Genomic DNA, 12,200 nt, shown 5'->3' with positions numbered 1-12,200 from the left:
TAGATCAAATTAAGATATCTGGTTAGCGTGGACGAGTTGGACTGAAGGGTCAGTTCCTGTGCTGTACATCTCTATGATTCTATGACTCTATGCTAAATTACCTATTGTATTCAGGAATGGGGAGGTTAGGTGCATTAGCCATGGGAGATGTAGGGTTACATGCATAGGGTAGTGGGATGGGTCTGGGTGGGATGCTCTTTGGAGGATTGGTGTGGACTTATTGGGCTGAGTGGTCTGTTTCACTGTAGGGATCCTGTGATGATTTAGAAATTCTACTCAGAGGCTAGGAGTCCTGCAGCCGCTAACTCACTACATGACTCCCTAAAACATGTCCAGCATTTACAAGGAGATAGTGAGAACTGCAAATGCTGGAGAATCAGTATCAATAAAGTGTGGAGCTGGAAGAAGCAGAGCAGGTCAAGTAGCATTAGGGGAGCAGGAGAGTCAACGTCAATGAGAGAAACGTCGATTCCCCTTCTCCTCTGAAGCTGCTTGACCTGTTGCACCATCTACAAGGCCCAAGTTGGAATACTCCCCACTTGCCCTGGACTGGTGCAGCTCCAGCAACACACAAGAAGCTTGACATCATCCAGGACAAAGCAGCCTGCTTGATTGGCATCCAGCCATCACCTACAACCTTCACTTCCTTCACTGCCAACGCACAGTGCCAGCAGCTTGAACCATCTAAAAGATGCAACAACTTGCCAAAGCTAGTGAGACAGTACCTTCCAAACCCAAGACCATTACCATTTGGGAAGACAAGGGGCAGCAGATACATGGGGACTCCGCCCCCTGCAACTTCCCATCCGAGACACTCACCATCCTGACTTGGAAATATACCTCAATTTCTTCACTGTCACAAGGTCAAAATCCTGGAATTCCCTGAGGAGAAAGTGAGGACTGCAGATGCTGGAGATCAGAGCTGAAAATGTGTTGCTGGAAAAGCACAGCAGGTCAGGCAGCATTCAGGGAACAGGAGAATCGACATTTCGGGCATAAGCCCTTCTTCAGGAATGAGGAAAGATTGTCCAGCAGGCTAAGATAAAAGGTAGGGAGGAGGGACTTGGGGGAGGGGCGTCGGAAATGTGATAGGTGGAAAGAGGTCAAAGTGAGGGTGATAGGTCAGACTGAGGTGGGGGGCGGAGAGGTCAGGAAGAAGATTGCAGGTTAGGAAGGCGGTGCTGAATTCGATGGATTTGACTGAGACAAGGTGGGGGGAGGGGAAATGAGGAAACTGGTGAAATCCGAGTTCATCCCTTGTGGTTGGAGGGTTCCTAGGCGGAAGATGAGGCGCTCTTCCTCCAACCGTCGTGTTGTTGTGGTCTGGCGATGGAGGAGTTCAAAGACCTGCATATCCTTGGTGGAGTGGGAGGGGGAGTTGAAGTGTTGAGCCACAGGGTGGTTGGGTTGGTTGGTCCGGGTGTCCCAGAGGTGTTCTCTGAAACGCTCCGCAAGTAGGCGGCCTGTCTCCCCAATATAGAGGAGGCCACATCGGGTGCAGAGGATGCAATAGATGATGTGTGTGGAGGTGCAGGTGAATCTGTGGCGGATATGGAAGTTTCCTTTGGGGCCTTGGAGGGAGCCTCCCCTATCAGCATTCCGCAAAGACCACTCCCTCTGTGACTCCCTCGTCAGATCCACACCCCCCACCGACCCAACCTCCACTCCCGGCACCTTCCCCTGCAACCGCAGGAGGTGCAAGACTTGCACCCACACCTCCCCCCTCATCTCCCTGAAGAAGGGCTTATGCCCGAAACGTCGATTGTGCTGTTCCCTGGATGCTGCCTGACCTGCTGCGCTTTTCCAGCAACACATTTTCAGCTCTGATCTCCAGCATCTGCAGACCTCACTTTCTCCTGGAATTCCCTCCCTACCAGCATTGTGGGTCTACCTACAGCTTATGGACTGCAGTTCAAGAAAGCAATTAGGGATGGTCAACAGTTGCTGGCCTAGTCATTGATATCCATATCCTGTGAATTAAAAAAAATTACAAGTTATCTGTTTATTGTCAGATTAGTGTGTGTGTGTGTGTGGGGGGGGGGGGGGGGGTGCTTTGTTGCATACAGACTGACTGTTCCCTTCTCTACACTAACTGCTCATCCAGTTACTGGATGTCAGATAATCAGTTTGATCATTTAGAGTCATGCAGCATGGAAACAGACCCTTCGGATCAACCAATCCACATTAACCAGGTTCCCAAACTAAACTAGTCTCACTTGTCTGCATTTACCCCATATCTCTCCAAACCTTTCCCAATCATGAACTTATCCAAATGTCTTTTAAATGTTATAACTGTACCCACATCTACCACTTCCTCTGATAGTTCATTCCACACACGAACCATTCTCTGTATAGAAAAGGTTGCCCCTCAGGTCCTGTTTAAAACCTCCTCCTCTGACCTTAGAGACATGCCCCCTAGCTTTGAACAGACAGTGGGGAGGGTCTGAGTGAGTTAGTGATGGGGTTGGGCTGGTGGTTATCAGTGTACAGGTGAAAACAAACGCTCTTGGATAACATTACTGTCTATACAATGGCCGTATTTCAAAAGAGTTGTATTGTATTCTCTGCAGAGCATTTTATAGCCCCATGGCTTTGGAAAAAATACGACGGAAATGAATCCCAAGTGTGCAATCCAAGTTGCACTCCAGTGCCAATCGTGAGGGAGTGCTGCAGTGGCAGGGGTGCAGCCTTTCAGAAGAGATTAAACCAAAGCCCTGTCTGCCTTATCATCTAAACTAGCAGACAGGCAGGAGGCTGGGAGACCACAGCAAGCCAGGCAGCATCAGGAGATGGAGAAGTCAGCATTTCAGGTGTAGTGTTCCTTCAGGACCTAGAACACTTCACAATCAATTAAGTACTTTGGGGTCCTGAAGAAGGGTTACACCCAAAACATTGACTTCTCCACCTCCTGATGCTGCCTGGCTTGCTGTGTTCCTCCAGCATCCTGCCTGTCTACTTTGGATTCCAGCATCTGCAGTTGTTTTTGTCTCTTATCATGTAAACTGAGCCGTAACACTTTTTCAAGGGAGAGTAAGAGAGCCTGGCTAATGTTTATTTCCCCTCTAACATCATTCACAGGATTAACTGATCATTTTCACGTTGCACTTTGTGGGAGCTTGCTGTGCACAGAGCAGCTGCCACGTTTCCGACATTCTAACATTTCAAAAGTACTTCCTTGATTGTAAAGTGCTTTGGGACACCCTGAGGTCATAAGAGGATGTATGTTAATCTCTTTCTTTACCAAGCTTTCGGCATGCAGTCCTGTGGTTGATTCCCAGGTGAGCGGTTTAGAGTTGGCACAAGCCCAGGAACCACTCTTTTGTCAGCAGCGGGTAGCAGTCAGGAGGATCAGGAACCCTGACCGATATTAACCTCAGTGACGTTAAAAGGCAAATTGCAAAGAACCCCATTTTCTGCTGAAATCAGCTAACTCAACACAGCCCCAGGGCATTGAACACAGGGACCCCTCCCTTGCCTGCTCACAACTGATCCCATTTAAAATCGTGCATTTCAACCGAGGAGTTAGATTGTGTTGGAAAACAAATGCATCCCAGATGCAATATGAGTTTATGATCTTAGCTAACTTAGCGCTAAAAACTATTTGGTAACTGGATACCAAATACCACACAGTGCATTTTTAAAAATTCTTTCTTAAATAGACCTTGACCATCTCTCCAAATTGATGGAGAAAAGGTTAAACTTTGCGTTCTGTCTGCAGACTTTGACACAATGACCATCCTACTCTCTGCTGGTGTTCAAGTGGGTGAAATCGCTCTCACCAGTCTCTGTCCTTATCTTGCCATAGCCATAGAAACATTGCCAATAAAATGTAAACACAGCAGATGCTGGAAATCTGAAGCAAACACAGAGGGGGCTGGAGAAACTCAGCAGGTCTGGCAGTATCTGTGGAGAGAGAAACAGAGTTAGCGTTTCCAGTCTGATATGACTCTGCTTCAGAAGTCAGTTATAGAGTCATAGAGATGTACAGCATGGAAACAGACCCTTCGGTCCAACTTGTCCTTTCTGACCGGACAACCTAAATAAATCTAGTCCCATTTGCCAGCACTTGGCCCATATCCCTCTAAACCCTTCCAATTCATCCAGATGCCTTTTAAATGTTGCAAGTGTACCAGCCTCTACCACTTCCTCTGGCAGCTCATTCCACACATGCACCACCCTCTGCGTGAAAATGTTGTCCCTTAGGCCCCTTTTACCTCCTTCCCCTCTCGCCTTAAATCTATGCCCTCTAGTTTTAGACTCCCTTACCCCAGGGAAAAGACCTTATCAATCTACCCTATCCACACTCCTCATGATTTTATAAACCTCTATAAGGTCACCCCTCCAGGGAAAAGAGCCCCAGCATCTTCAGCCTCTCCCTGTAGCTCAAACTCTCCAACCCTGGCAATTTCTTTGTAAACCTTTTCTGAACCCTTTCAAGTTTCACAACATTCTTCCTATAGCCAGGAGACCAGAATTGCACACAGTATTCCAGTGGTCTGGGCTTCAAATGTTAACTCTGTTTTTCTCTCTCCATAATGACTTCTCTTCCCGCTCCTATAGCATTACCTCCTGTGAGGATCAATCCCTTGACCCCTCCTATTTCTTATCTGTCGGTCAGTGACATTACTGAAAAGCATCTGTTTTCCCCTGTGTACTGACCACAGCTAACTCCAGTCCATCTCCACCTCTCTCAGCCCCTCTCCACTATCTCTAAACGATCATCCAATACTGGGTGAACAGATGTTTTATAGAATCACAGAATCATACAGCACAGAAGTGGCCCTTCTATCCATTAAGTCTGTGCTGACCATCCCTCTAACCCCACTTTCCAACACTTGGCCCATAGCCTTGAATATTATGATATTTCAAGATTTGGAGATGCCGGTGTTGGACTGGAGTGTACAAAGTTAAAAATCACACAACAACAGGATATAGTCCAAACAGGTTTAATTGGAAGCACACTAGCTTTCGGAGCGTCGCTCCTTCATCAGGTGATAGTGGGTACCACCTGATGAAGGAGTGTCACTCCGAAAGCTAGTGTGCTTCCAATTAAACCTGTTGGACTATAACCTGGTGTTGTATTTCAAGAGCGTGTTCAAGAGCGTGTTCAAGTATTTTTTTTAAAGGTTGTGAGGTTTCCCACCTCAACTCCCCTCCCAGGCAGTGTATTCCACACCGCCACTATCCTCTGGGTGAAAAGAAATTCCTCAAATCCCCTCAAAACCTTCTGCCTTTCACTTAAAATGATAGCGCCTTGTTATTGACCAGTCAACTATGTGAAACAGTTGCTTCCTACCCACCCTGTCCGTGCCCCTCTTCATCTTATACATCTCTCTCAGGTCCCCCTCGACCTTCTCCAAAGAAAACAATCTGAGCTTATCTCTACACATTTAAGTTGGTCCTTCCCAGACAGCGTCCTGGTGAATCTCCTCTGCACCCTCTCCCAAAGCAATCACATTCTTCCTAGAGTGCGGAGACCCGAACTCCACACAGTAACTCCAGCTGGGGCCTCATCAATATCCCGTACGGCTCCAACATCACCTCCCTGCTCTTAACGTAATTCAAATCTGATAAAGGCAAGTGTCCCATTTTCCTGAAACTAAAAACGTTGAAGACTGACCGGATTGCTTTTGCATCCCATTGTTGACTTCATTCGTTCGCCACCAATACCATCCCTCATCTTGGCAACTGTTTCAGATGAAAGCAGACCTTTTGCAACCTTGGACCCAAAGAAGAGCTTCCATCAAATATTCACGACACAGGTGAATATTCACCTTTTACCATCTCTGGAAAATTACTCCATCTCTGCCTCAGATCATCTGTTACTGAAGCCTTCATCGATGTCTTTGTTGCCTCCAGTGTCAGATAGTCCAACAGCCTCCTGAGTGACCTCCCTTGCCTTACCCTTTGCCAACTGGAGATCATCCAGACCCCTGCTGCCCAGATCCCTAAGTCCTGTTCACAGATCAGCCCAGTGCTCACTAAACGTGCATGTGACAGCACCTGGTTAAACAGTGTCCCGATTTCACAATTCTCAGCCTTGTTTTCAAATGGGCTTGACTCTCCCAATTTCAGGAATCTCTGTCCCCCCACAATACTCCACGGCAGAGTCACAAGGGTCTGCAACACAGAAAAAGGCCCTTCAGCCCATTGAGTCTGCACCGGTCAAAACAATCACCTAACTATTTTCATCATATTTTCCAGCACTTGCCCCTTCGCCGTGAATACCTTGGCATTTACACACTTCAGTTATTCAGAACCAAAAGCTTCTGTAATATGCTTCGAGTTTTCTGTATCTGTAAAAACCCAAACTCTGAAACTGAAGGCATCTCCTGACCATTATTAAAGGCAGACAAGAGAAGGCCAAAGAAAGACATTTACGTTTTAAAAGACATCTAGACAATAAGGTGATGGTTTGTTGGAATCCCAACTTTGGTAGAAGTGCCCCGGTCTCGATAAGAAGAGGTCTAATTAATGGCCAGACAATGTTGCACTGCAGCCCTGCACCTAGCAGCAGTGTTGTTCAGAAGTGCAGCCATAAACAACTAGAGTCTTAGAGTTATAGAGATGTACAGCACAGATACAGACCCTTCCATCCAACTTGCCCATGCTGACCAAATATCCTAATCTAATCTAGTCCCATTTGCCAGCATTTGGCCCATATCCCTCTAAACCCTTCCTATTCATCCAGATACCTTTTAAATGCTGTAACTGTACCAGCCTCCACCACTTCCTCTGGCAGCTCATTCCATACACGACACCACCTTCTGAGTGAAAAGGTTGCCCCTTAGGCCGCTTTGATATATTTCCCCTACCATCCTAAACCTACGTGCTCAGTGCAAAGGCTTCATCACAGATGACCAAAGTAATTGCCACCTCACACAAATAAATTAAGTCAAGGTAATGAGGGGGAGTGGTGGTGTGGAGGGGTGGGAGGGTTGAAATGGGAGAGCAATCAGTACAATTCCATCTTAACAGAGGGAGTCACAGGCCCCATGCCGGGTCACCTTCCCATTTGGGTCTTTATTTTACTTACCCATGGGATGTGGGCATTGCTGATTGGGCCCGTCCCTAGATACCCCTTGAGAAGGTGGGGATGAGCTGCCTTTCCTGATGAAGGGCTTTTGCCCGAAACGTCGATTTTGCCTGTCTTCGGATGCTGCCTGAATTGCTGTTCTCTTCCAGCACCACTGATCCAGAATCTGGTTTCCAGCATCTGCAGTCATTGTTTTTACCTCGTTTTTGCCTTCTTGAACCGCTGCAGTCCATGCAGTTACACCCACAATGCCCTTAGGGAAGGAATTCCAGGATTTTGACCCAGCAACAGTGAAGGAGCGGCGATATATTTCCAAGTCAGGATGGTGAGTGGCTTGGAGGGGAACTTGCAGGGGGTGATGTTCCCATGCATCTGCTGCCCCTGTCCTAGATGGAAGTGGCCATTGGGTTGTGGATTATTCTTTGAATTTTGACGTAGCATTAGTTTGGGTAACGACATAGAATACGAGAATTCTCAATCCATAGTTCTCAGTTAACCAAAACATTGTAAATACAGAATCAATATTCAAAATTACCATTGACCCTGTATGGACACGCATGCATGCATATTTATCACATGCACGATACATGTGCTTACACACATGACACATCATATAATTGCCTGTATACACACACAACACTAATATTGCACACATACATATACACATGCAGCACGCAACATATAAACACATACAGATACTTTTCACAAAGCTTTTCACTGTGCCTCGGTAAACGTTACAATAAATAAATTTAATTCAGATACTTACAGCCATCGAATGGCATGGCAGACCCTCGAGTTGAGCAGGAGGGTACAGATAGATGCCAGCACACAGCCAAGTGCCACTCTCATTCTGCCAACAGTGTCAGAACCAAACCAACAGGAGGAACCTCGTCCCAGACCCCCTCCAAATCTGAATAGGTCCCGGGCCCGCTCTGTATCGAGATGAACCTGGAAAATGGAAGGTGGGTGTTGTCAGCCAGACAAGTAAATCAATATCAAAGCAGTCTCTAAATCTCTGTTGTATGTGATATATAAACACACAGATCAGGAGCAAGCCATTCGGCCCATTGAGACTGCTCCACCATTTAATAAGGTCATGGCTAATCTAACTGAAACTTTACGTTCTTGCCTAACCCCAATGACCTTTCACCCCCTTTGTTTAACAAGAAGCTATCCATCTCTACCTTATAAATGTTTCAAGACTCTGCTTCCCCCACATTTCCAAGACGTTTCCAAAGACTAGGATGAGTATATGAATAGGAAGAGTTTACAGGGATATGGGCCAAGTGCTGGCAAATTAAATTAGGATATCTGGTCGGCATGGACGAGTTGGATTGAAGGGTCTGTTTCTGTGCTGTACACATCTATGACCCTCTGACTTAGAGAAACATATAAAAGTATGAAGGGTATAGATAGGACAGAAGTGGAAAGAATGTTTCCACTGATGGGTGAAACTAGGACATGAGGGCAGCGCCTCAAGATTAGGGGAAGCAGATTTAGGACTGAATTGAGAATGAATGTCTTCACCCAGAGGGTTGTGAATCTAGGGAATTCCTTGCCCAGTGAAATAGTTTAGGCTTCATCAGTAAAGGTTTTTAAAGCTTGGATAAATAATTTTTTTGAACAGTAAAGAGATACAACGAGACTGAGGATAAGTGGAGCTGAGGCCATGAAAAGATCAGCCATGATCTTACTGAATGGCCGAGCTGGCTCGAGGGGCCAGATGGCCTACTCCTGCTCCTAGTTCTTACATTGTTATGATTCTATGAGCCAGGCCCCTCTGAGTCAATAAAATGCTCTTCATCTCTGTTTTAAACTCCTGATCTTTAAACTCTGAATCCCTAATGCTAGACCCTCCTAGGAAAGGAAACCTCATATTTACATCCACCCTGTCAAGATCACTCTCTAACTCTGTGAAACTCCAGTGGTTTGCAGTGTGGCCTCTGTAAGTGTTGAGCATGGGTGTGAAGCCCAATTATAGACCTACATGGCATTCCCCAGTTGTAGGCAGGATTAATCAGCTAATTTTTCTCAAGACTCTCCAGTCTTTTTGCTTGTATTTTGTCTTTAGCTGTCTGTATTTCTCATGATGCAAAGGAAACATTTCATTCCTTGAGAATAGGCACATAAGACTGGAAGTAGGCTATTCAGCCTATTGAGTCTGTTCCTCCATTGAATGAGATCATGGTTGATCTGATAGCCCTCAACTCCACTTTCCTAACTTTCCTCAGTTCTGAGGAAGGGTCATTTGACCCGAAACGTTAACTCTGATTTCTCTCCACAGATACTGCCGGACCTGCTGAGCTTTTCCAGCAATTCCTGTTTTTGTTCCTTTATTTATCTCTGCCATCTTGAATGTACCTAATGCTCCCTAGCATTTCTTTCTTGTGTATTTTCCTTCCAAGGTAGACATGCCTGAGGTTTGTCTTCAAGGAATTCTTGAACTCTAATCTCCGTCTGCCTTGCACACGGTGTTCAGATGTAGGAGTGAATTATTGCAAATGCTGGAATCTGTACCAAAAACCACAAATGCTAGAGATTACAGCGGGTCAGACAGCATCCATGGAGACAGAGAAAGCTTTTCCCTGGGTTGGGGGAGACCAGAACTAGAGGGCATAGGTTTAGGATAAGAGAGGAAAGATTTAAAAGGGACCTAAAGGGCAACATTTTCACGCAGAATGTGGAGTATTTATGGAATGAGCTGCCACAAGAAGTGGTGGAGACTAGTACAATTACAACATTTAAAAGGCATCTGGATGGGTATATAAATAAGAAGGGTTTAGAGGGATATGGCCAAATGGGATTAGATTTATTTAGGATATCTGGTCAGCATAGACGAGTTGGACCGAAGGGTCTGTTTCCGTGCTGTACGTCTCTTTGACTCTATGACTCTGTGACACCAAATTTCTGATGATTAACAACGTAGTGCATCATCACACCAAGTTCCACCCGAAATCTGTGCTGCACAAAAATGGGTTGTAGCATTAAGCAGAGTGAACCAGTCACTGTTTTTAGCCACACTGACTGATTTCAGTAGAAAAAGTTCCACACACAATGCAATTAAATGTACCTCACGCAAGCCCAGTCACTTAACTCTCATCCCCCACCATTCAGTAACCTTGGCACTAACACCCACATAACAACTAATTCACACTGTGGGTTCACTGATTTCACCAACAAATGCAAACACAATTACTGTACATGCTGGAATTGTAAGATTACAGACATGAACCTTTCTTAAGCACTTCTGCACTTAAGCTCAGTCGGTCTGGCAGCATCTGTGGAGAGAAATCAGAGTTAACGTTTCCGGTCGAGTGACCCTTCCTCAGAACACAGATCCAAAACTCTGATTTCTATCTACAGATGCTGCCAGACCTGCTGAGTTTATCCAGCAACTTTTATTTTTGTTTCTGATTTACAACATCTGCAGTTCTTTCAGTTTTCACTGCCAGCACTTGCTGATTAATCTTATTCAGCATTAATAATACAAAGTTTTCAAGAACATACCATGCAAATATACGCATTGGAATCTGATAACCAATGAGTATCTACTACTTTGATCTTTATTTACTAATCAGGGGTTCCCAGAATATTACCTGGGTCTCTGGATTAATAGTCCAGTGATAATAACCCTTGGCCATTGTCTCCACTAAAATAGTGTTAATAATGTTCAAGATTGTGTTTATTCAAAGGAAGATTCAAGTAGTCACTTGATAGTGCAGAACTTGAATATTCCTGATGAGAGACATGCCGCTGAAACTTTTCAACTTCCACTTATCAGAGTCCAATGCAGGAGAGTCAAATTTCAAACAATCCCAAACACTAATATTACAGGAGAAAAGGATACCAATTCTTTGGCAAGTGTACTTTGCTAGGTCAACGTGTTGTCATGGCAAAAGCAATGGTGGATCTATATGCTCCCCAAGCTCCTGGGCAATTCAAAAAGGAGAGAGGCCTGAATATATTGCTTTTGGTTATAGAGAAGGGTCCACGTGTTTGGATGTGTAAGACACAAGGATTCAGCAAACTTTCTCTCTTTCCAACAATATTCAAATATTTAAGACTCTTTAAAGAACGGAGAAATAATACCTTTCCGAGGTCTCACAAACTCAATAGGAAGTTCTCAAGGGTAAAGTACCCATCATAGGGAATGAGTAGATCATCCAGGTTGGCACTTGCTTCCCCACACTGTAGGAAGTGCTACATTGTCAGAAGTCCCACGTTTGGATAAAGTGTGAAACCTAATGACCATATGTCCTCTTGGTATCTCATGGCACTTGGCAATATTTCTCCTTACAGTCCTTGGCCTATCAATAGTTAGTCAAAAACCAACATCACTAAATGGAAGATCTTATTGTTACCTTATTGCAGTTTATGGGAGTGTACTGTGTACAAATTGACTGCTGTGTTTCCTTTATTGACACAAAGCCATGCTTCAAGAATAATTCATTAACTGTAAAGTGCTTTTAGACAATCTGAAATTGTAGAACAAATTACACAGATTCAAGACCTTCTTTCGCATTTTTCTAAGTTCCTTCAAATGGCATCAACACGTGACCATAAACCACTCAGCTCGAGAGTGCAGGACTGCAGCTGTGGTGGAGCAGCATTGAACGTCCAACTAACATGGCCTTGCATGCTTTCAGACTTGTAAGATTGTTGAGCATAGGAAATAGGAGCAGTGATAGGCCATCCCCCAGCCAATCAAGCTTGCTACACCACGTTCATGGTGGATTTTCTATCTCAAATCCATATTTCTTGAATATTTGATGGATGCTGGAAAGAGAGGTGAGTTGCTGAAGCTTCCCTTCTTGCACATTCATAGTCAGCACCCGTCCTCTGTAAACTACCCCCATACACCTTGATATCTTGAATACCTACAGATATATCAATCTTGGTCTTGAATATACTCAAAGACTGAGCTTCCACAGCCCTCTGGGGTAAAGAATTCCAAAGGTTCACCACTCTCTGAATGAAGACCTGCCTCCTGATCTCTGTCAAAAATGGCCTGCTCGTTATTCTGAGACAGATGCCCTGGTTGTGGACATCTATCCATCTAGGGGAACATCTTCCTGTACTGACCCTGCAGGAATTTTGAATGTTTTGACAAGATTACCTCTCATTCTCCTGAACTCCAGTGAAAAACTCCAACGTCTCCTCACAG

At 45.0% G+C, this 12,200-nt stretch overlaps 1 protein-coding gene across 1 annotated transcript in view; it reads right to left on the bottom strand.

Annotated features, from left to right (window-relative positions):
• wnt11 (wingless-type MMTV integration site family, member 11) overlaps window positions 1–12,200 on the bottom strand; it is a 92,176-nt gene that overhangs the window by 59,858 nt on the left and 20,118 nt on the right. Inside the window, exon 2 of the mRNA XM_043692808.2 lies at window positions 7,803–7,984. Coding sequence (XP_043548743.1) covers window positions 7,803–7,885 — 83 coding nt within the window. The 5' untranslated portion in view covers window positions 7,886–7,984. The remainder of the gene's footprint in view (window positions 1–7,802; window positions 7,985–12,200) is intronic.

This window comes from Chiloscyllium plagiosum, unplaced genomic scaffold, assembly GCF_037043375.1.
Source record: "Chiloscyllium plagiosum isolate Xiang-an unplaced genomic scaffold, Cpla_swu_hap1 HiC_scaffold_6, whole genome shotgun sequence".
NCBI lineage: Eukaryota > Metazoa > Chordata > Chondrichthyes > Orectolobiformes > Hemiscylliidae > Chiloscyllium > Chiloscyllium plagiosum.
This window is presented reverse-complemented; position numbering and strand designations above follow the sequence as displayed.